At 46.1% G+C, this 21,774-nt stretch overlaps 1 protein-coding gene across 4 annotated transcripts in view; it reads right to left on the bottom strand.

Moving 5' to 3' along the window:
- Positions 1-604: 604 nt before the first annotated feature.
- The window catches only part of LOC132523570 (transducin-like enhancer protein 1), an 89,220-nt gene continuing 68,050 nt past the window's right edge, over positions 605-21,774 (bottom strand). For all 4 annotated transcript variants that reach the window (XM_060154943.1, XM_060154944.1, XM_060154945.1 and 1 more), the window contains 6 exons: positions 9,423-9,672; positions 7,230-7,477; positions 3,924-4,071; positions 2,387-2,537; positions 1,339-1,415; positions 605-1,193 (listed from right to left, as the gene is read on the bottom strand). In XM_060154943.1, coding sequence (XP_060010926.1) covers positions 1,086-1,193; positions 1,339-1,415; positions 2,387-2,537; positions 3,924-4,071; positions 7,230-7,477; positions 9,423-9,672 — 982 coding nt within the window. In that variant the 3' untranslated portion in view covers positions 605-1,085. The remainder of the gene's footprint in view (positions 1,194-1,338; positions 1,416-2,386; positions 2,538-3,923; positions 4,072-7,229; positions 7,478-9,422; positions 9,673-21,774) is intronic.

Genomic DNA, 21,774 nt, shown 5'->3' with positions numbered 1-21,774 from the left:
CTTAACGAGAAGGATGGAGCGAAGTGCTGAGTGTGGTTGGCTCATGTCAATTAATATAATAGATCAAATAAGTATTAATGAGATAAAACCAGCAGGCATCCCACCTTTCTTTTACAGGTTAATGAACTCCACAGCTTTGTGGATATCATCAGTCTTAACACTAAACCCAAGTCACCTCCCTTTCTTGAAATGTGCAGCTTGTGAAGGGAGAGACTAGAGATTTGAAAATGCTAGGCTTTCCTAGAGAAAAGAATATTCTATCTCCCAGTGAATCACCAAGAAAAGGCAAAGCTTTAATCTGTGACCTCGAATCACAACAGTATCCAAACAAAAGAATGAATCTTGGCGAAGTTATTTTTGCTTCCCAAATAAAATCGTCGTTAATAAACCTCCGGTTACTCATTATTCCTAGTCTTGACTTCCTGGTTAACTCAGAAGTGTTAATTAGGTTCTAGTGCAGTGGGAGTCCGTGACAAAATATATTTATAAAATAAGAAGTGCACTTTAAAACTTCCTCTACAAATGTTTGAACTTTGCTTATAGAACCCGCACCAACGATCCCAAAGCGTTGATAAAAACAATGAAGAAGGAGAAGGAAAACCACTTATTGGTACTAAAGCCTTTACTGTAATAAACCAAATATATTTACAATTTATACAAATGTTTAACCTTCAACAAAAATACAAAAAAACATTTCACAAGATGCAAAACGAGGAAACAAGTTCATTGGAGACACCACTGCTCTACCACGGACAGACAGGAGGGGAATGGCAAGGAACAGAAAGGTAATCTCGGCAGATCTCACAGAAAGAAAAGGATGGACTCTGCCCGGGTCAGCGGGCTCCATTCCTCAAGCCCACAACCCTCACCCCTCTGTCCACTTTGCCTCGGTGCTCCATTTGGTCTAGGTAGGTAGGTGACCTTCTGTTGATGTGCTCACTGCCTCCTCTTTGTAGACGCAAAGTAGTTTTGTGTCAAGGTTTGGAAACAGGTTTTTGTGTTTTTAAAGTTACAACTTTTCTATTTCTACAAATTCAAAACATTTTGGCCCAATTCAACTATAAACGTTAAACCACATAATGTTTTCAGTAGATGACTTCATAGACTGTAGCTTTCTTGTCCCCTGAGCCAGTGACTATGTACTTATCATCCACAGAGATGTCACAGCTGAGCACGGATGAGGACTCTTTGGACTGGAAGAGAAAACAATGGACATGTGTTTAATGTGGAACAGAGATGCTCAGGGCCCTGCTCCCAACAAGGCACCTTCACTTCTGGCGTCATCAGCAATGCTGTGGTCCAACTGTCTGTCATTCTATGTAAGGAGCACGGACTTACCTGGAATATGCTAGCTCCATAGGGTGTCCGCCAAGCATTGAGGAGGTTGTCTTTTCCAGTACTCACAAACCATTTACCTAGAATTAGCAAAGGAACATGTGGTTGTGGCTTAACTAGATTAGAATTCCTGCTATACTATTAGCTACTTGGGCTTAATCAAACTCAGAGCATTTTTAATCATGAACTATCATGTCCAAGGGGTTGGGCCATGACATGAATAGACACAGCAGGTTTTAAATCTGGGCTCCACTGTGAACCATCTGTGATCTTGGGTTTAATCAAAGCGGTGGCAGGAACCATGTCAGTCCCGTCAGCCACCGGATACATGACAGGTAGCTTCACACGGAGCATGCAGTGGGTCCTCGAATAGTCAGTCAATGAAGTTGTCTTCTGTTAGTTTCTTTATGATAAAATGGGACTAGGAAGGATTAAATGACGAATCTAAGTTAAATGGCAGACAGCACATATGGCACATAGGATGGTCAATATGTGATAGCTATTCATCCATCCATCTGTCCATCCGTTCGTCCATCCATCCATCCATCCGTCCGTCCATCCATCCATCCATCCATCCATCCATCTCGTGAATAAATATTTGACCCCCCATGAACTTCTTCCCTCATTATCCTCACTACAGAGTGTAACGGTCTGGGTGCAGCTAAGTGTTCCCTTCTCTGCCCATGGGCTGCTCATCCCGGTCAGTTCATAGCAACCTCCTCTGCTCCTGCCTCATTTTTCTATTAACTCCCACCAACCCCTCTCAGAGGGGTTGCCTCCACCCACACCCCTGACACTCCCCGCTGAAAACAAACATGTGTCAGAACTTCGTATTAGGCAATTCTATCACCTGCTGACTTTTCCCAACTCAGGGAAACAGACGAAAACAGACATCCCTATGCTCTGAGGGACATTTTAAGACAACAGAATTACTGCATCCAGATGCTCAGAGAACAACATTTTTTTCCAGATATCATCTCCACTACATTTTTTAGAAGTATTTTCCATTTAGGCCATCAACATTTCCCGGTTTCCTTTCAGGTGAACTCACCACAATAAGCAAATTTCAGGGAGAGCACACAGCTCTCGTGGAGATGCAGCTGGTACTTGTCAGGTTTGTTCACATGGAGAACTTCCACATTGCTGCTCTCCATGCCCACGGCCAGCCACTCCCCAGTAGGGCAATAACCAAGGGAGAATATCTACAAGAAGCAGAAGAGGCTCACTGAGTATTCTGCCCAGTAGACTTAGGAAGTGAACAGACAGCAAGAAAAGGGGAAAAACTAGCAAGAACAGGAGGAGGTAATAAGCAAAGGCAAAGTCTACAGGACAACCATGCCAACCCAGATAAGTCAAGTGTTAAAGGCCTTTATGAAACAATTGGAAAAAAATAAAAACAACTGCAACACTTATGTCATGGGTGATAAAATCAAGAAATTGTTCTTAATAATAACGGTATTCTGTGTGTTGTTTGAAAGGGTTCCTTATCTTTTACAGATACTAACTGAAATACTTACGGATGAAATGATATAACGTCTGGGATTTACTTAAAAATAATCCAGTGTTTGGGGGCAGGGATGACAGATGAGACAAGACTGGTCATGTGTTAGTAACTGCTGAAGCTGGGTGATGGGCATATGTGGTTTATCATATAATTCTCTGTACTTTCATATATGCTTGAACATTCTCTGTTCTCATAAATTGAATATATTTGAAATTTTCCATAAGAAGTTTTAAAAAAGGGCAGACCAAAAATAGGATCCTACCCATAATGGGAACAGGACTGGAAGGGAACAGGGAAGCCTATAAGAAACTCAACAAAATTTTGACAGGGACATGAAATTTAGTTGCATGTATAGTTGTTTTCCATTTCTGTCCTATTTTTCTGACTGGAATTATTAAAGAAAAAAAAGTAAGTAAATAAGTCACGATAAAAAGAACAATTCCACCATCAACAGAAAACACTTAAAATGGCATGCACTATCTTTCCCCAAACAGGCCTAGATTCAGACACTTGACATCTAAATAAGCTCCACAGTCCACAAAGTTGCCATTTTTATATCATTTCAAAACTCCATAAATCGAGTCAGCCATGAGTCCGGTGTCTAAGGGATGAGTAACAAAATGGGCATCCACTGAGATACTGCTGTATTTTTTAAGCTCCCTGAGTTAAGCAAAATGAATCAACTTGCAGAGCTGTTATGATTTTTCTCTACTCCTTGTGATATCCCTGCATATTTCTCAAGGTCTATTTATATGTGAATAAAATCATTTCTCACCCCCACATTAGATGGACAACAGATCAGACCCTGTATGTTCTTCATGGCACAAATTCCTGAAACGAACTCATATACAAGTAAAACAACTAACACATCTTAACCTACAGCATTTTAAAAACCAGTGCAAGTGTTTCAGGGTAATTTGTGTGTGTGTGTGTGTGTGTGTGTGTGTGTTTGTATCTCAAATTAAAGCCAGGTCTGTTTGTCTAGCTACTACTCTTGGGGGTGGGAGGGAGCGGGGGAGGTATGGGGAGGGCGTGCACCACACACAGAGCACCGCGTGGGTTCCGGGGAGGGACAAGCCTGCACCTGGGAGGTGAAGTCGTGCTGCTGCAGCTGCCGCCCTTCGCGCAGGTCCCAGGACCGGACCGTGTTGTCCAAGCCGCCCGTCCAGAGCTTGGTGCCGTCGTTAGAAATGTCAATACAGCTGGCCCCGTCTGTGTGGCCCTGGAATTGCCTGATAAAACAAACCAGATTGAATAATGATTTCCTGCCAGAGCTCAAGGTAAACACTGTTGTGTTGTTAGTTTTGGACTCGCTGTGCGTGTGTCACCTCCTCGGTGTCTGCTGATGTGCAAGATCAAACCAACCTTCCCCCCGAGGAGGAGAGGAAACGGCACCTGCAGACTTTCTTTTCCTTTTTTCATGATCCAAGTGCTGAAGAAATGGAATGCCGTTTTAGGTCACCACACAGGAGAAGTTAAATACGCTCCTATAGCTATTCTTACAAATCTGTCTGGAAGGTAAAATTCCTCCTAGGTCTGGAAAAGTGTTTTAAGTGTGAAAGTGGGGAAAAACAGACAAACACACAAAATCCCAAGTGTATTCCTTAAAGAAAGAAGCAGGCTTGGCCTATAACTGTGCAAGCCTGAATCACCACATCACCAGCCCAGGGCCGAGGAGCACTCCCATTTTCATGAGTGAGTAACACCGCAGTGCCCTTCGTGCCAACAAAGCATGAGCTCATGTATTTACTCAACCTCGCGTTTTCTATTTGAAAGAGCCCCACGTTAGGAAATCTGGACTCCTGGAGACAAAGGGGCATGCCGGCCTCCTGACTCAGAGGTGTGGGGCAGAGACAGAGCTGATTGCTGACTGACCCCTGGGCACGGTCCTGCCCTCAAATCTGAGCACAAGGCTGTTGTTCTCTTAAAGGGGAACCTCGTGCCTCAGTCAAAAACCAGCACCAAAGAACAGACTTGTGGTTGCCAAGGGTGGGGGGCTGGGAGGGATGGACTGGGAGTTTGGGGTTAGCAGATGCAAACTATTACATTTAGAACGGATAAACAACAAGGTCCTACTGTCTAGCACAGGGAACTCTACCCAAACTCCTGGGATAAACCATAATGGAAAAGAATATAAAAAAAAAGAATGTGCCACTTGGCTGTACGGCAGAAACTAGCACAACACTGTAAATCAACTATACTTCAAAAAACAAACAAACAAAACAACAAAGAACCACTACCAAGGACAACGAGCCGACAGGGATTTGCTGAGTGCGGTGCTCTGCCAGGCCCCAGGCAGGGCTTGCCGAGGGGAGGTTGACGTAAGCCACCACGGGGCTGGTGGCGTGGGGGTCGTGGGCCTGCTTTTGCAGGCCAAGAGGGAGCTGGCAGAGGAGTGACTGGAACAGGTGAGAAGTGTTCCGAGGTCCGATCAGGATGGTGAACCAGGCAGAATCCAGGAGAGAACTGCTTGGAAATTTCAACGCCCGGAGAAAAGTTTCCACCGCCTCTCCTTCCTATTACCTTAGTATTCCCGCAGAGCTCCCAACTTTAAAGCTGACCTTGGAATTTAAAGGGCATGGAGGAAAAGACAAGAGCACCACTGTTGCCCTGAATTCTGAGACAAGATGTGAACCATCACTCCAAAAATCTCCTCCCTGAAAACTACTCAGAGCTTCCATCCTGGTCCTCTCCCCCATGCACCCCAACTCTCTGCCTCAAACGTCCCAGCCTGTATCCAAGGCTTTCCCGCTGGTCTGGAGCAGTCCTGCCCCACATTTCCAAAGTGCTGCTTTTCTGTCCTCAAACAGCTCGTGAAACCCAGGGATCTCCTCTTCATTTCATCCTCTGAATTTTTTTTTTACCTCTGAAACTCATGAAATACTTTGACTTCTTGAAAACAACTGTGTTTCTCTGCTGACCTAAGCTCTTCGTGGGTGTCCCTCCATCCCTCCGTCCACTTATCTCAGCGCTACCCTCAGGTCAGGCTCCTAGAACGCAGATCCTAGGGCTGTTCAGAACGTGCTGGGTCACAGCAGATACAAAGATATTCAGGAGACTCCGTGCTGCCCTGTCACACAGAGTGGCCGCTAGCCACGTGTGGCCTGTCCAAACTGAGAGAGGGAGAGATGTGTGAAGCAGGCCAACGTATCCAACAGGTACTTGCTCCCTGGGGGCCGGCACAGAGCAGGGGCCCAGAACATACAAGTGGGCAGAGTGCCTGGGCCCCATTACAGCTCCTCCATGATAACATCGGGATAACAGCAGTGCAGAAGCGACAAGGATTAAAGAGATGAATATTTGCAAAGCACTTCGAATGAATATTTTGGGAGAGCTATTTATTAAGTTTAAAAAAGAAAAAAGCAGAAAGAAAAGAAAGAACAGCCGACACTTGCTAGGCTGAAAGTTTGAAGGGGCTGTTGGCTTGGCTCCGTTTGTTCACTTTGCTCATTCTGAGCTGCCCGGAGAGTGACAAGAAAAATAACCACACTGTCACTGACACACAGGGACAGAGCCTAGTTCGGTGACACTTAGTGGATTTCTACAGAAACGGTTGAAGAAAGAGTGAGCTGCTATAATCAACTCCACATCCCGTCCCTTCCCTCCAGCTCTGGGTCCAGAAGCACGGGAGGAGCCCTGCTAAATAACATCCAAGTCTAAAAAGGCACCATGAACAGTGTTCCTGAGCGAAGATGAACTGTGACACGAAAGGGCGAAACACAGGCCCGTTCTGCCGTAGATGTTTAACTAGCTCTTCCTTTTCTAAAGACTTTTCTCTAACATCCCTGACGTGAGCACCGACTCAGCCAGAGGGAGTGAGCTGGCCAGAGCCGAGGAGGGACACAAAGCTGGCAGATTCCAAGCAGCTGGGCTCCTTCCTGGGTGGAATGACCCCTGGACAGAGCTTATTTAGTTATTGAGAAACACAGCTACTTTAAAACCATTCTGTGGGTGAAATTCGTGGAATCTCTTCTAATGTCCTTTTGTTGATTTTCTGTCATCCTTTATCAGCTGGCTCCTGTGCGCACATACGAGGTTCTAGGCAAAGCCAAAAACATCTAGTATTGAGGACCTTTTGTACCTCCATCTAATCCATGGTATGCTGCCCCTTGGCAAAAGCCAGGAGTGTTTTTTAAACAAATCTGGCATGTGTATGTGGCTGAAGAACGGGAACATTAGGGAGGTAAATATAAAGCCTGGGTGACACCCAAGTGTGGCCACAAGACCGTAAGCCCTCTGAGGGCGGTGATACGGTACTGACACCCAGATCCAAGCCTGGCACGTGTGGGCTGAGCCTGGGGGCCGGCAGAGAAGCAGGGGTAATAGGGGGCCTTTTGATCCAGGTACTCAAGCAGGGAAGCCCCACACTCAGGAAACCACCCCTGCTCACCTCACCAGCGTCTGGTTGTGCAGGTCCCACACGGCGATGTTGCCGTCGCTGCAGCACGAGAAGCAGACCTTGGAGTCGGGGCTGATGGCCAAGGCGTAGCAGGCGGGGGCCGAGGACGTCAGCTCTGCCTTGATGCGCGGGGTGGGAGCCGCCAGGTCCCAAATGGACAGGGTACTGGCTTCCCCTCCCACTATGAGAGTGCAGCCATCAGGGAGCAATTTGCAGGAACGGATGTAGTTATCCCTGTTCTGTGAAATAAACATAATTCAATTGTTATAATGCATGACCAAGCAGTAACAATGCCATGTTCTCTAACTGCTGTCTCCGTTGTTGACTTAAAAAGTGGTATTTCGTGGACACTACCAAAGCAAGGGTTCTGTAGTAAAGATCAGCATCTGATGGCCCCTGGCTCCTTTGAAGTCGTAAACAAAGCAAACTCACAGGATTGCTCCGCATGTGTGAAGGCTTAGATATAACTGCCACCGAAGCCCAATTTCCTGCTGAGTAGATGCAACTGAGATGATCAGGGGATGTAAGGTAAGGGTACATGTACTTCTTTACAAAGAAACCACTTTTCACGGCTAGTTTATAAATCTTTGACCTCATCAGCCTCCGTTATTTACTATTTGGAAACTGCAGACATACTACCTATGCTTTGGTTTTCATTACTCTTAAGTTTCTGCCTAAGGCTTGTACTGTGTCTTTATTAGCCAAATGGATCCTTGTATGAGACTTGAACACAGCTGCTTTCTCAAGTTGTAACATGGCTGCTGTGATATTTAAGCCTCTCAATCCAAAGGCCAAAAAAAAATGAATAAAAGAAGGCATCTGGGCTTCCCTGGTGGCGCAGTGGTTGAGAGTCCGCCTGCCGATGCAGGGCACGGGTTCGTGCCCCGGTCCGGGAAGATTCCACATGCCGCAGAGCAGCTATGAGCCATGGCCACTGAGCCTGCGCGTCCGGAGCCTGTGCTCCGCAACGGGAGAGGCCACAACAGTGAGAGGCCCGCGTATGGCCAAAAAAAAAAAGAAGGCATCTCTCCATCAAAACCAACACATTAGAAAAGGGAGGTGGGACCTAAAATGACCCCCGCCCTCTCCAACAAAGAAATAACTGCTATCCTTTGACCCAAACAGATACAGTCAGAGTCTTTAGTATGCTTTAACCATGGCCTATTGTTCAAAGATTAGAGAAACTTTAAGCAATGTAATTTCAAAAAAGATGATGAGTGTTACAAAACTCTCCTACCATTGGGCTGCCAAAAAGCTTGCTTGCGTTTTTCCGTAAGATGTTTAAGTATGTTTCCCTATGTTTAACTTTCATTAATGGATATATTTTTAAGTTATTTGATTGCAAAAAAAACCCAAGAACTAGCCCAAAGAGGCTTTTCGTCTCAAAAACACAGTCAGTCTTCGTTTTGAAAACACCCTCTCAGGAATCCTTGCCACTTGCCAGGGGGGCAGCAGGTAAAGTGTACCATATGCCGAAGCAAAGTGCAGGCAGACACCCTACAGGGGCAGGGCGGCCTATAGTCCACTTCAGGCCAATGGTACGTGGTGTGTAAATCCTGTGGCTACTGTGTAGAGAACATGTCCTGATGTATTCTATGATCCTGAAAAATGCAACCCGGTATTGGCTGGGGGGAGGCGGGGAAGCATTCCCACCACCCCCGTTCTGCTGAAGGCTGCCCTGATTTCTTGCAGTGCGATCTAGTAACTCGTTCGTAAAGTTAAGGTCATAAAACTCAGCCAGGTCTCCCTGAAAACACAGACCCTGTTCAGAATGGTTTTATGCCACGTTATCAAATGTTTACTCTTCAATATTTATCCAAAGGCTGTAGGGAAATTAAAAGTCGAGGGGAGTGCAGGGCTCAGAGTCCAGGCCTAGCTGCACTCCATCCATTAAACGGGAAACCCCCTTCTGAATACACATTCAAACAAGAACCGCTTCTGTAAACTACTGTTAAAATATGTTTTAAGAGAAATCCATCAACTCTGGGATTTAACCACTGAAACAGCAACAAATGAAACCTTCACGCTGAGGGGAGAGAGTGGGGAGAGCTAAATAGCTAACACAGGAAACAGAATGGGCTTCCATTTCCTCATAATGGGAATAAAACCCAGGCCCCGACAGCGATTTCCTTACTGAGTCTCCAGGAGGAAATTACCCTTGTGCACCAGCTCCTTCTCACTCACCAGACAGTCGAGCTGAGAGACGGGGCTCTTGTTGCCGGGGTGGCTGATGTCCCAGACCTTGACGCAGCCCTTGCCGCCCGTGTACACGTGTCGCGTGGGGTTGCTGATGGTCACCGCACACACCACCTCCCCGTGGTTCAGGGTGTTGATCTGGCGAGCGTGGCGGGGGATGCCGGGGCCAATAAGGGCGTCCGGGGGGAAGGGGACAGGCTGCATCTGACCGTCCGCAGTAACGTGGAAGGAGTATGCACTTTTGGGGAGGGGATGGTTAGGGAGAAGAGAGAAGAACGGGAGAGGAGACAGAAAAAACATTTATCATAAAGCAATTAGTCCTTACCACAGCACGCTTCTATGAGAAAGACAGAGCAAAGGTTCTTGCCACGACTTCCTTTTGAAATCAGTATAAGTTGAAGTGTTTACTGATGAAACAAACGAAATAAATAACAGCCAAAGTCCAGGGTGTTAAAAAAGATATATATTAAATGCTTTTTAAAAAACGTTTTTAAGATTTTTAAACTGTGCTCTTCATTCCGTAAGGCATTCCTTCAAATCCTGTTAAAAAACATTACATGTGCTTCCAAATTAACATAAAATACTTCCTTCTTGTACCCTGTATAATTGTATGATTCCTTAGTATAATTTAAAATGATTATTGCTGATGCTTAAGATGAAGCCCTTGAGAGCTCATAATGATTACACACGGTAAACCACGTATTTCAACATCAACAAACAAAAACAGCTTTCTAAACGTACCAGTTTAAGGCTTGGACTTAAACTCTCTTTTGCATAATTAACAGAAAATAATAAAGAGATTCTCTTACATCAAATGGCTTTCTGACAAGACTTCAAGTTTCCTCCTCAACGACCTCCCTGTCTCCTTTGGCCACAAAGCCCAGTTTTATCGAAGGCAGCAAAGCTTTCAACTAAAAGACTACTCTTCCCAGCGTTGCTCTAGCCAGGTATGCCCATGTGCTGACCGACGAGATGTAGGCAGAAGGTGCTGGGCGGCACTTAGTTCATAACTTGAAAGAAAGGGGACCCTGAGGGACATGGAAACTACCTGTACTTTCCATTCAATTTTGCTGTGAACCTAAAATTGTTCTAAAAAATAAGTTTATTAATTTAAAAAGAGGGGCTTCCCTGGTAGCGCAGTGGTTGAGAGTCCGCCTGCCGATGCAGGGGACACGGGTTTGTGCCCCGGTCTGGGAAGATCCCACATGCCGCGGAGCGGCTGCGCGTCCGGAGCCTGTGCTCCGCAACGGGAGAGGCCACAGCAGTGAGAGGTCCGCGTACCGGGGGGCAAAAAAAAAATTAAAAAAAAGAAAAGAAAAAGAATTTAAAAAGAGGGAGGGGAGAGTGCCTTCCTTCTTCTCTTCCTCCTTCTTGCTACCTGAACTATGAGCAAGATGACTGGAGCTCCAGCAGCGTTTCTGGGCCACAAGGTGACTCTGAAGATGGAACTCAGTTGCTGAGGGGGACAGAACAGAAAGATAGAATGCAGAGGTCCTGGTGACACTGTGAGACCTGGGGCTGTATCACTGGGGCTGTGATACCTGCCCTGGGCTACTGACAGCCAGTATCTTTTATGGGAGAGAGAAATAAACTACTATTTTACTTAAGCTATTATTTTCTTCCCTGTTAAATACAAACAAACCTAATTCTACTGCACACTTCTGTTTCTACACTAAAATCTTACAGCATATTTTTTCTCTAACAATCTAATTATTTAAACTCCAAGCACTCATATACTACAGATACTAGAAAGCACGCACAAAGAAAAGACCCTGTAGAGGATGGAAGATATAGGAGTGCTAACGTTTTATTTCCCACCCACATCTGAACTAGGCACTTTGAAGACCACTGCTTTCACTTTCTTCTTATCCAAAGCATCACTCGGTGACCTAGAAGTTCAACATTAAAGCTTTTCTATAGGTCTGCATACATAAACAATAAATGAAGTACGTAGGGCTTCCTCCCTCCCATAACCTTCTGGAATAAGTCTGGGCCCTTTCTGGAATTTATCATTGGCACCTTGCAGTCCCTTTACAGATCCTAAAGACCTTGGGCATTAATACAGAACTTAAATTTTCATTTTAATGCTAACTCAAATTTTGAAAAATAACTAAGCATGCACAAAACTTAAAACTGATAGAAGACATCAGGTTTCTACCTGCCTGCACATAAAACCACATACTTCCTTAGCTTGAAAATAAAATACATGCTGTTATTTTCCTTCTATAAAAACAAAATATCAGGCTTCCCTGGTGGCAAGTGGTTGAGAGTCTGCCTGCCAATGCAGAGGACACAGGTTCGAGCCCTGGTGTGGGAAGATCCCGCATGCCGCAGAGCAACTAGGCCCGTGAGCCACAACTACTGAGCCTGCACATCTGAAGCTTGTGCTCCGCAACAGGAGAGGCCGCGACAGTGAGAGGCCTGCGCACCGCGATGAAGAGTGGCCCCCGCCCGCCACAACTAGAGAAAGCCCACGCACAGAAACGAAGACCCAACACAGCCAAAAATAAATAAATAAATAAAATTTAAAAAACAAAACAAAATATCAAATATATGAAAAGATTTTTAAAAGAACTTCCCCTTCTCCCTGACCAAAGGACACAATTTTAGATATGTTATCTCCTGGCAAACTGGTTCCAGTAACTAATCTTATACAGCTATTTGGCCCAAATCCTTAACACTACTCTTAATTTGAATGACTGAGTACACACAATGGGAACCACAAAGAATGTCCTAGAAAATAAGTATGCATATAAAACAACTACAGCTCAAAGCCCTTATGTCAAGGATTTGGTTTAGTACCAAACCACTAAATCTCCTATTTTTTCATACTGAAGTATATTTGATGTACAACATTATATAAGTAAGAGGCGTATAATACAGTGATTCACAACTTTTAAAGGTTGTGAGTTTATAGTTACTATAAAATAATACTCATTATTATTTCATAATAAAATATATTTTATAATTATAAAATATAATATACTCATAAAATAATACCATTTATAGTTATTATAAAATATTGGCTATATTCCTTGTGTTGTACAATATATCCTTGCAGATCATTTTATACATAATCGTTTGTAACTCTTAATCCCCTACCCCTACTTATCCCTCTCCCTCTTCCCTCTCCCCACTGGTAACCACTAGTTTGTTCTCTACGTCGGTGAGTCTGTTTCTTTTTCGTTATTATATCTCCTATTTTTAGCTCACAGTATCCTTTAGCGTCCTTAGTAATGTATCAAGCCCACATGATATTTCAATACATGCACATTACACTTAATTGAACCTATGCCATTTATTATAGGATATTTGGAGTTGGAATCAAATAGCATTGTATTATTGCCCTTGAAGATGAGACCACGAGAACTGGGGTTTAAGTCTATTTACATTCTAAATTATGTGACCCAGATACCAGGCACCACGACCTGGGTCTGAAAATAACAAATGAACGGTGGTAAACGTGGGGAGAGAACTTGCCTCTTAAAGCCTTCTGTGCTGTGAGGAAAATGGCAGATGTGAAGGTTAGTTTTTCTGTTCGCCATAAATCAAGGTGGGTACCTCTAGGTGGGCAGTTTCCATCAGGTACCGTTTTAGCAATTCCTGATTTTTAGGGGAAGGAAATTTTATCTCACTTCAGCTGGAACTCTGCTTATTATAGAGTTAAATGTTCCAGATTAAAACAGATGCACAAAGTACAGAGAGCTGTATGCTTGTCTCTGGAAGATACCCACCTCTCCCCTAGGTGTCCTCTTGTTTAAACCGCACAGGAGGTCTGTGATCATCACACTTAGGCAGTTTAAAATTGATTCACAGTGCAGCGAACTGCTGCCAGAAGCTGTGAACATGCGTCTGTCCCAGGGGAAACCCTTATGGCTGTTAATACATCAGTCAGAGGGGGCCTCGGAGGAAGCTGGCGCTGTCTGCTGTGCTGGAGGAACTAATCGAATGAACAAACCCCAGTGAGGCACAGGGCGGGTGTGGCTCACAGAGGGACCCACAGGAAGGAAAAACCAGGGGAGCAAACAAGACAGCTTGGAATCTGTTATTCACTTCCGGGAAGCACACACACGTCTTGGAGAAAGTCCACATTGATGGCGCATCGTGACAACGTTCAAGAGATCCCAGAAGGAAACTTACCCTCTTTACTGACTGAGGAACTAGGGAAAGTAAGATCAACCAGGAGGGCGCATTTATAAACGGATAGTGTACATTTATAACTATCTCTCAAGCCTGAATTCAGAAAGAGACCAGCCACAAAAGGATGCATATGGTACAACTGCATTTACAGAAGTTCAGACCCAGGCAGGATTCACCTCTGGTATAAGAAGTTGGGGTGGTGGTTCCCCTAGAGACTGGAAGGGGCATGGGAAGGGGTTTTTCAGGTGCTCTTGGTGCCGTCACTGGGCTATACACACATGATGTGTACATTTTTTTTCTATATGTATACCTCAATTTTAAAAACTTGAATTTATTTGTTTATTCAAGAAAAAGGTGAGAGGAGGCTCCCGACCGATGAACACAGTAGGCTGGGTCCACAGCCAGGATAAGAGCCCAGACTCTGGATTCAAAGGGACCTGGGATGCGGGGGCCCCCGGCTCGAGGTCTCACTGACCGTGGTTTTCCAAACAGGCCTAACTACCTGAGCCCTGTAATGTGTCCATTTTCTGATCAACAAGATAGAAATAATAATACAATGTTGGGGTCGCAGGGGTTGTTGTAAGGAAAAAAAAGAGAGAAAACAGCTGCAAAAGTGCAAAACCCTTAACCGTGCTCGACACCTGCAGGGGCCTTCGGGAAATGACAGCATCGATATTAAACACCCATGACTTAAAAAGAGGAAAGTGAGGCTATGTTGAATCCAGGGCTCTTATCTCAAACAGGGGACAAGTGTGAGGGCCAGGAATGCGGAAAGGGAGGAAGGCGTGGGGTGGGAGCCAGGAAAGCACAGGGCGATGGTGAGGCCAGGAAAACCGGGAAATTCATAAATCCTAAAAGGCGAGGTGGGGAGACAGCACCGGGCAGAGAGGAGCGGAGGACGTTTCGAGAGAGGATGGTGGCAAACTGTGGGGCAGAAAGAAGGAGCCCCTGGGGCCCTGCTTAGGGGCCACCCACCCACATCCCAGAGCCTCAGAGAATTGAGTCCCCCTGCTGTTTGAATCAAGCGCCTGCAGATCAGGATCTGATTCGGAAATGTGGTGGCAGAACTGAACAGAATAAAGCCCACTGGACCTCACAGATTTAAAAACGGAATGAAATCAAACTCATTCAAACTCTTCAGTCACTGGGCACACGGCAGAGGTAAAGGCACTCAGAGTCCCCACAGGTGCTACAAACTGGGAAACAGGACTGCGTTCTGGGGAAGCACATTGTCTTTCCCTAGCTGACTGGCTCCTGTTAATAAAACTATGCTGTGTTCCGTGGGCAAAGGAAAACAGGTGTTAGAGTTGTTGGTTTGCTGGAAGTAGAGAGGAACGGCAGTGGCCGGACCCAGCGAACAGTGATGAAGAACCATGGACCCCAGAGATAAAGGCTGCGGCCAAGACCCCGCTGCCTGTGAACCTGGCCCTCTTCAGGGGGAATCTGTTGCTGTATTAACAGGTATCAAAAAAAATCGGATCACGTCAAAACCTTCACTGGCTTTTCCGGCTCTACGGCTCACCGAGCCCTTCACAATTGAGTGTCGATGAGTCTCAGTTCATACGACCGCCTTGTATCCTAAATTCCCAGCCGCACAGAACAACGGGCCAGTCCCCTAAAATATCGCATGCTGTCACGTCATGCACAAACTGTTCCCTCCTGCCTAGAATAGCACGGCGTCCCCCTAAGCGCACATCACTTCCCCCTCCCTCGGCCTGCCTCAACTCCCCAGGTGTCGTGAGTCCTTCCCCAGGACCCTGGCTCATCCTATAAATCGGTATCACGCTGAGAACTACAGCCCACGCTTACATGTGTCTGTCTCATGCCCGAGTCCTCTGGGATGACTTCGCCAGCGAGCATACAGCTGGCAACTCAGTAAACGAATCCGAAAGCCCCGAGTCATTTACTGCTCCCTAATCACTTATAAATCGAGGCATGAAAGGTTGCTCCAGCAGCCTTTCATTTGTAAGCTGCCAGGTTGCTCCTTGCAGCTTACTCTCGTGTAGCTACGGAAAGTAAGCTACAAGAAGGTGGGGAGTCTCTAACCACCTGGGCTCTGCCAGGCAACTCTCCCAAGGAACTCCTAGTCGTCGTACCAAATGTGGCTCAGAGGTGGTACCAACTTTCCCAAGGGGGGAAGGCAGTCCCTAGACATGAAGAGCTGATGAAGAGCAAAACAAAAGGCAACGAGAGCAACAGTAACAGTGAAATCCACAGCCCACCCCATCAGTAGAAGCCGGTGGGTGTGGAACCCCTCAGATACCAGCTGCAGCAGAAGTTGCCATGGGTCATGAGTTTAGGGGCTGAAGAGCATGCAGTAAAGTTCAGGAAGTGAGGGGACCCAGGTCAGAGTTTCAGTTTAGTCACTAATAAGATGTGGGGACCACACGGAACTTATTTGGGCCTCATTTCCCTGTTTTTACAACGTGCCCTGACAAAACTTACCCTACCAACGTGACTGCTGAGGTGTGGGGGAAATGAAAGCACGTAGGAAAGTACGAAGCACAATATAGATTCAGCCTTTGGTTCCCACGTCACAGAAGGCAGCTCGCTGTCCCTTATTATTTACAGCAGGGAAGAGGCACAGGGGAGCTTAACAGGCCCAACTCAGCTCGTAAGCAGGAGAGGTCAGCCAACCACAGAAGTGGGGCTCTAACCTTTACCTTAGCTTCCACATCAGCACTACCTTAGACACTCTCGACTCAAGAGGGCTTGTGGGGCCCATCAGGAGGGAGACGCCTACCCTACACAAAAGGAGAACACCAGGCATGTCAGCGTCACTGATGTGCTTCATTATGGAGCCCTGGGCACAGGAGGCTCTGAGGGCTGAGAGCTGGGGCATTTGGCTCATTCTAAGACAGATGAGAATAATGTTAACTTATGACTTTGGAGGATGCTCTCTGCCTGAAGAACTAGTATAGGGAAGGTGGAGGCTGGGGATGCTGTGATGTGGGGTGATAAGAAAACCAGAGCCAGGTTTCCCTGGTGGTGCAGTGGTTGAGAGTCCGCCTGCCGATGCAGGGGACACAGGTTTGTGCCCCGATCCGGGAAGATCCCACATGCCGCGGAGCGGCTGGGCCAGTGAGCCATGGCTGCTGAGCCTGCGCGTCTGGAGCCTGTGCTCCGCAACAGGAGGGACCACAACAGTGAGAGGCCCCCGTACTGCCGAAAAAGAAAAGAAAACCAGAGCCATATTATTCTAAGATTTCAGGGACAAAAATGTCCTCAGGTATATAATTCATCTCCTTCTGGTAAAACCTCTTTCTTTGCCAATGTAACAAGCTCTACCTTTAACATTTTTTAGGGTCTGCACACCTAACTCCTAACATCTGTGAAATCCTTTACTTCTTTCACAGGATTTTTCTAGTTTGGCATCCGGGCATCCTCTCAAACATGCAGATCCAGGTGCAATCCCTACCCTATCTGAAGACAGCATTTCTGCGTCAGTGGAGGGCTTTAGTAACAATTAAATGACAAGTTGAGGACTTCAAAGCCTTACGATAGAAGACTTTTTCTTTGTTTCCTTATTTAGTTGAATGCACGGCTATCCTCATTTTTTAAAAAAGCAAATGCAGAACTTCTTAAAATGGATAGGAAAAAGAAAATTACTAGATAAAGTAAGGAAGAAGAGATGGCCTAGCTGATATACTAGGAGGTTCTCTGGTCAAAGTCAGCATTTATGATTCTGAGCTCTAGGTCCTACTTCCTCCATCAATTAAACATTTCCAAATTGTAAATGTGCTGGGGCAGCAACAGGGCTCCTAGGCAGGACAAAGATACAAACCAAGAGATGCGTGGACGAAAAGTAAGACAAAGATAAGTTTAAAATATACAGCCATTTCAAAGGTCAATTCAAAAATTCCTAGCAAAGGAACCAACCACTGCAGGCAAACAGCAGTATTCGATCAAGAGATAGACAAACTAGGCCTGGTAAGCTGAAAGCTATTTCTGAAGAGGTGAAGAGGGAGAGAGAGGGAAGGGACAGTTGTCCAGCAGCTAAACATAACTCACATCAAAAGGAAGGGCCTCACACCTCAATATAACTCCAAGAAATTAGCTACGCATTCCCAGACCATCAAAAAGTAGAAAAACAAGCGTTAAACTAAAACCCACATGGTGATAATATGGCACAAAATAAGCATGTTACTTTTAGCATTTAATAGACAAAAAATCGGGCTTCCCTGGTGGCGCAGTGGTTGAGAGTCCACCTGCCAATGCAGGGGACGCGGGTTCGTGCCCTGGTCCGGGAGGATCCCACATGCCGCAGAGCGGCTGGGCCCGTGAGCCATGGCCGCTGAGCCTGCGCGTCCGGAGCCTGTGCTCCGCAATGGGAGAGGCCGCAGCGGTGAGAGGCCCGCGTACCGCAAAAAAAAAAAAAAAAAAAAAAAAAAAAAAGACAAAAAAATCACCCAAATATCGTGACAAGTATAAAGGGGGCTGAACTAATTTTCAAATCCACGAAATAAACTGAGTGTGGAATCCAGACATGGTCAGCAGAGGGATCAGAGAGGAATGGAGGGCAGAGGGAGGAGGACTGGCCACTGACACATCTTCTCAGCCAGAAGCCCGGACTGGCCCCTATTCACTGCCGCAAATCATGTTTTCCTAAGAAGCACTTTTACCCCAAATGTAGTTCAGATTTTCTCTTCCCTTTAGGCTCCAACTCCAAAAAGGTAGTTTAAAGATTTATTTAAACACTAAACAAGTGGGTGGAAGATTTCTCAATTACGTGTCTAGCATTAAAACACAGGGTAAAGGAACCTGGAACTTAGCTGGAATCTTAAGCCAAACTATTATTAGCGTGAGTTATGACTGACCTCTAGGTGCTACTATAGGAAGCAGGTAGAGCTCAGCCCCTCGAGTATTTATGGAGAGGAAAGCGGTGTCACGGGGCCAGAAAAATGCCTTGAGGGGAGAGAGGCGTGGAGTACAACGAAGATGTCAATCTGTCTAAACTTCAGGTTTCTTTCTTATCAGTGATCTCCACAGAGTTCAGGCAACAAATTTCCTAAAACTAAAAATGAGTTCAAGTTAAGCTGACCAAACAACAGCAATTAAATTTCACCTTGAGGGTTTGGAAACACAGTCAGGGTAAAACGCTTATAAATCAGCATTACACATCTCTAAAATGCAAACTGCACTCTCCCTTGGAAAAGGATGAATCATAGGGTCTTGCGCAATCCTGGGCTCACCGCCCCCCGCCCCCCACCAGTCAACGGGGCAAACATTTGTTTACTGGGTATCTGTGCTCAAGGGGACTTCAGAAGCTTCAGTTCTAGTGGGGAAGAAGCTGACTGAAACATGACCTGGACATAGGATTATAACTCAAGGCCAAAGTGTGGAAAGTGTCACAAGACATTACAAGGTGCCAGAAGAGAGACAGCACATAGGGAAAGGCATCAGCAGAGGCTTCACGAAGGAGGCAGCAGCTGAAGTGGTCTTTGAAGGACAGAAAATATTTCCGCAGGAAGAGGTAGAGGCTAGTGAGAAGGAAAGCTGCCCCAGGTAGAAGGAGGAGGGCTCTTCTCTTCATGGAACAGAGCGTTATCCCATTTGGCCAGAGCACAGGATGCAAAGAACACAGCACACAAGGCTGGAAAGAAAGGCTGGGGTGATACTACCAGAGGGGCTACATCAGGAGTTTATATGCACCTTTTGAAGATATCTGAGCAAGAAACAGACAAGATCAGATAAATATTTCATTAAGGGAAAAACACACCTACGATCTTAGTGAGGATTTTAACAAATAAGAAGACTGGGTAAAAATGGGAATTAAACAAGGAAGTACCAAAGGCTAAAGTTTGGGTCCAGATGTTAGATAGAATAGGGACAATGCTGGGAGATGGGAGATTGGGATTGACATACATACACTAATATGTATAAAACAGATAACTAATAAGAATCTGCTGTATAAAAAAAATAAAATAAAGTTCAAGAGAAATGAAAAAAAAAAAAGAAGAAAAATAGGGACAATGCCTTTAACAAAAAGAAGTTAGGAGAAGTTAGAAGTGGGAGAGAGAAAAAATGTCCAGGTTGGTTGGGAAACCCTACTGAGATCTTAGATCACTCTGACACCAAAACAAGTACAGAACACTGGCAATGTCATCTTGCTCTACGCCACTTGGATAAAAACAATGGAAGGAAGCAGGGCGTTTTGCATATGCTGGTTCCTCCACCTGGAGTCTTTTGCCCCTCCTCTACACAATTACTGAAGCTCTGAAAACACTCTGAGAATCCTCCCCTGACCCTCCAGATGGGATCAGCCCTTCACAGAATTTCACAAAAACAGTACTCCTCTGTCACAGCTCTTATCTCAATTATAATTACACATTTATTTTTGTGATTCCTTGATTAATGCCACCGCTCCATCACTAGGCTGTGAGCTCCCAATAGGGTCCTCTATGCCTAGTCAGCAGATTTTGATGAAATCTGTAGAAGAGAGGACAGGAGGGAGGTGACTGACCAGACTGTAGTAGGCAGATGGTGTGGGAACCTGAAATCACATCCCATAACACAGGGCTGAAGCAATGGACATACTCTGACAGAAGAGACCCTTCATGGAGAAACGGTGGTCTCCAAATATCTGCAGAGCTGCCTGCCCTGAGGAGGATGGAGTAGCAGCACGCTGTGTGGTCTCGGGGAGCGGGAAAGAACGGGACAGATAGGTAAAAGTTCCAGGGAGACAGATCTCAACTCAAGGGCTGGAAGAGTTTTCACACAGCCAGGGAAAATGAGTCGCCATCACTAGAGGCACTGGGTCAGAGATGCGCAGCCACTCGGTGAAGCCACTAGAACCACAGATGGGCATTCACACTAGACGCACTTCTTTTTTTTTTTTTGCGGTACGCGGGCCTCTCACTGTTGCGGCCTCTCCCTTTGCGGAGCATAGGCTCTGGACGCACAGGCTCAGCGGCCATGGCTCACAGGCCCAGCCGCTCCGCAGAATGTGGGATCCTCCCGGACCGGGGCACGAACCCGGGTCCCCTGCATCCGCAGGCGGACTCCCAACCACTGCGCCACCAGGGAAGCCCAAGACGCACTTTTAAGGTCCCTCCAGTCCCACCTGCACTCTCCCGGCTGTACCACTCTTCGAGGGCACTCATGCAGCTGCCCGTGAACCCTCAAGCTCCCTCTCTGTGCTGGGAGCCCACTGTCCCTCTACTGGCACCAGCCCACCCTCCCGGCCCCCTCTGCCGGGTGGCCTTATCCCTCCTGCACCAGCTTCAGCTTCCTGCATATCCACCCTGCCCCAAGAAAGGCCTTCCCTTCCTAACTCTGGTCACTCTCTACCTGTCTGCCTATCACCCACCACTCTGCCCTCACAGCACTCAGCATTTGTCGCAAACTTAACTCAAGCATCTACTGTTCCTTTAACATTCCCCCCACATCAGTAGGCTCCCCCCAAAGCCGGAAAGACAAACGTTTTCTTTCCTGGAGCACGGCAGGCGCCTAACACACAGTTCTCCATCAAACATCCATGAAGAGCCTCCGTCTGTCCTTCCCAAATATTACTTTGACTGGTGTTTCTCAGAGAATGACTCTCGCAAACCCTTTACCACCTTGTTCACTCTACCCTGGACACGACGGTTTGTCACCATTCCTCTTATAAGCCTCGCACAGACGCTGCCCAGTGTGGTCGGCTGACATGCCCCATTGCCCCCGGCGAGGTGCTCACTCCTCAAGACTAAGTGTTGAGAAACTTTTACACGGCAACTCAGAGTCAGTTCACAACTGCTGGCTCTTGTAATAAAAAACTGGGACTTGTGTTCTGTATCTTTTTTCCCCCATCCATCTGTATTTGTCTGTTATAAGAGTCTCAATCTTTGTCATGTTGGGAAAAAACTGGTCTGCTGCCATCATAGCCAGTTTGAGAAGACCACCTCAGGCGGTATCACTTTACTGAACGATGAGAACAGTACGTCCTCTCATACTAATTAATGGATTAATATGGGGACTAAGACTGTGTACGCAGCCCAGGTCCCAGACCATGGGCAAGTTCATTTTTCCCTCTGATACCAATTTACTCAATCTTCCTCCCATGATATGGCTCACCTTAAACTTGAAAGAGAATCCAAAAAAATGTTTTAACTGTTTTAGAAAGCAGCGACCCCTCAGATCCACAGCCCAGTGCCCGTTTTGACCAAGGGGAGAAAAGCACCGTCATACCTGAGTCTCACCACTTTGCCTCTCTGCCCACTGT

The sequence above is a fragment of the Lagenorhynchus albirostris genome, chromosome 7, assembly GCF_949774975.1.
Source record: "Lagenorhynchus albirostris chromosome 7, mLagAlb1.1, whole genome shotgun sequence".
Classification (NCBI taxonomy): Eukaryota; Metazoa; Chordata; class Mammalia; order Artiodactyla; family Delphinidae; genus Lagenorhynchus; species Lagenorhynchus albirostris.
The sequence above is the reverse complement of the archived record's forward strand: the minus strand, read 5'-3'. Positions and strand labels throughout refer to the sequence as shown.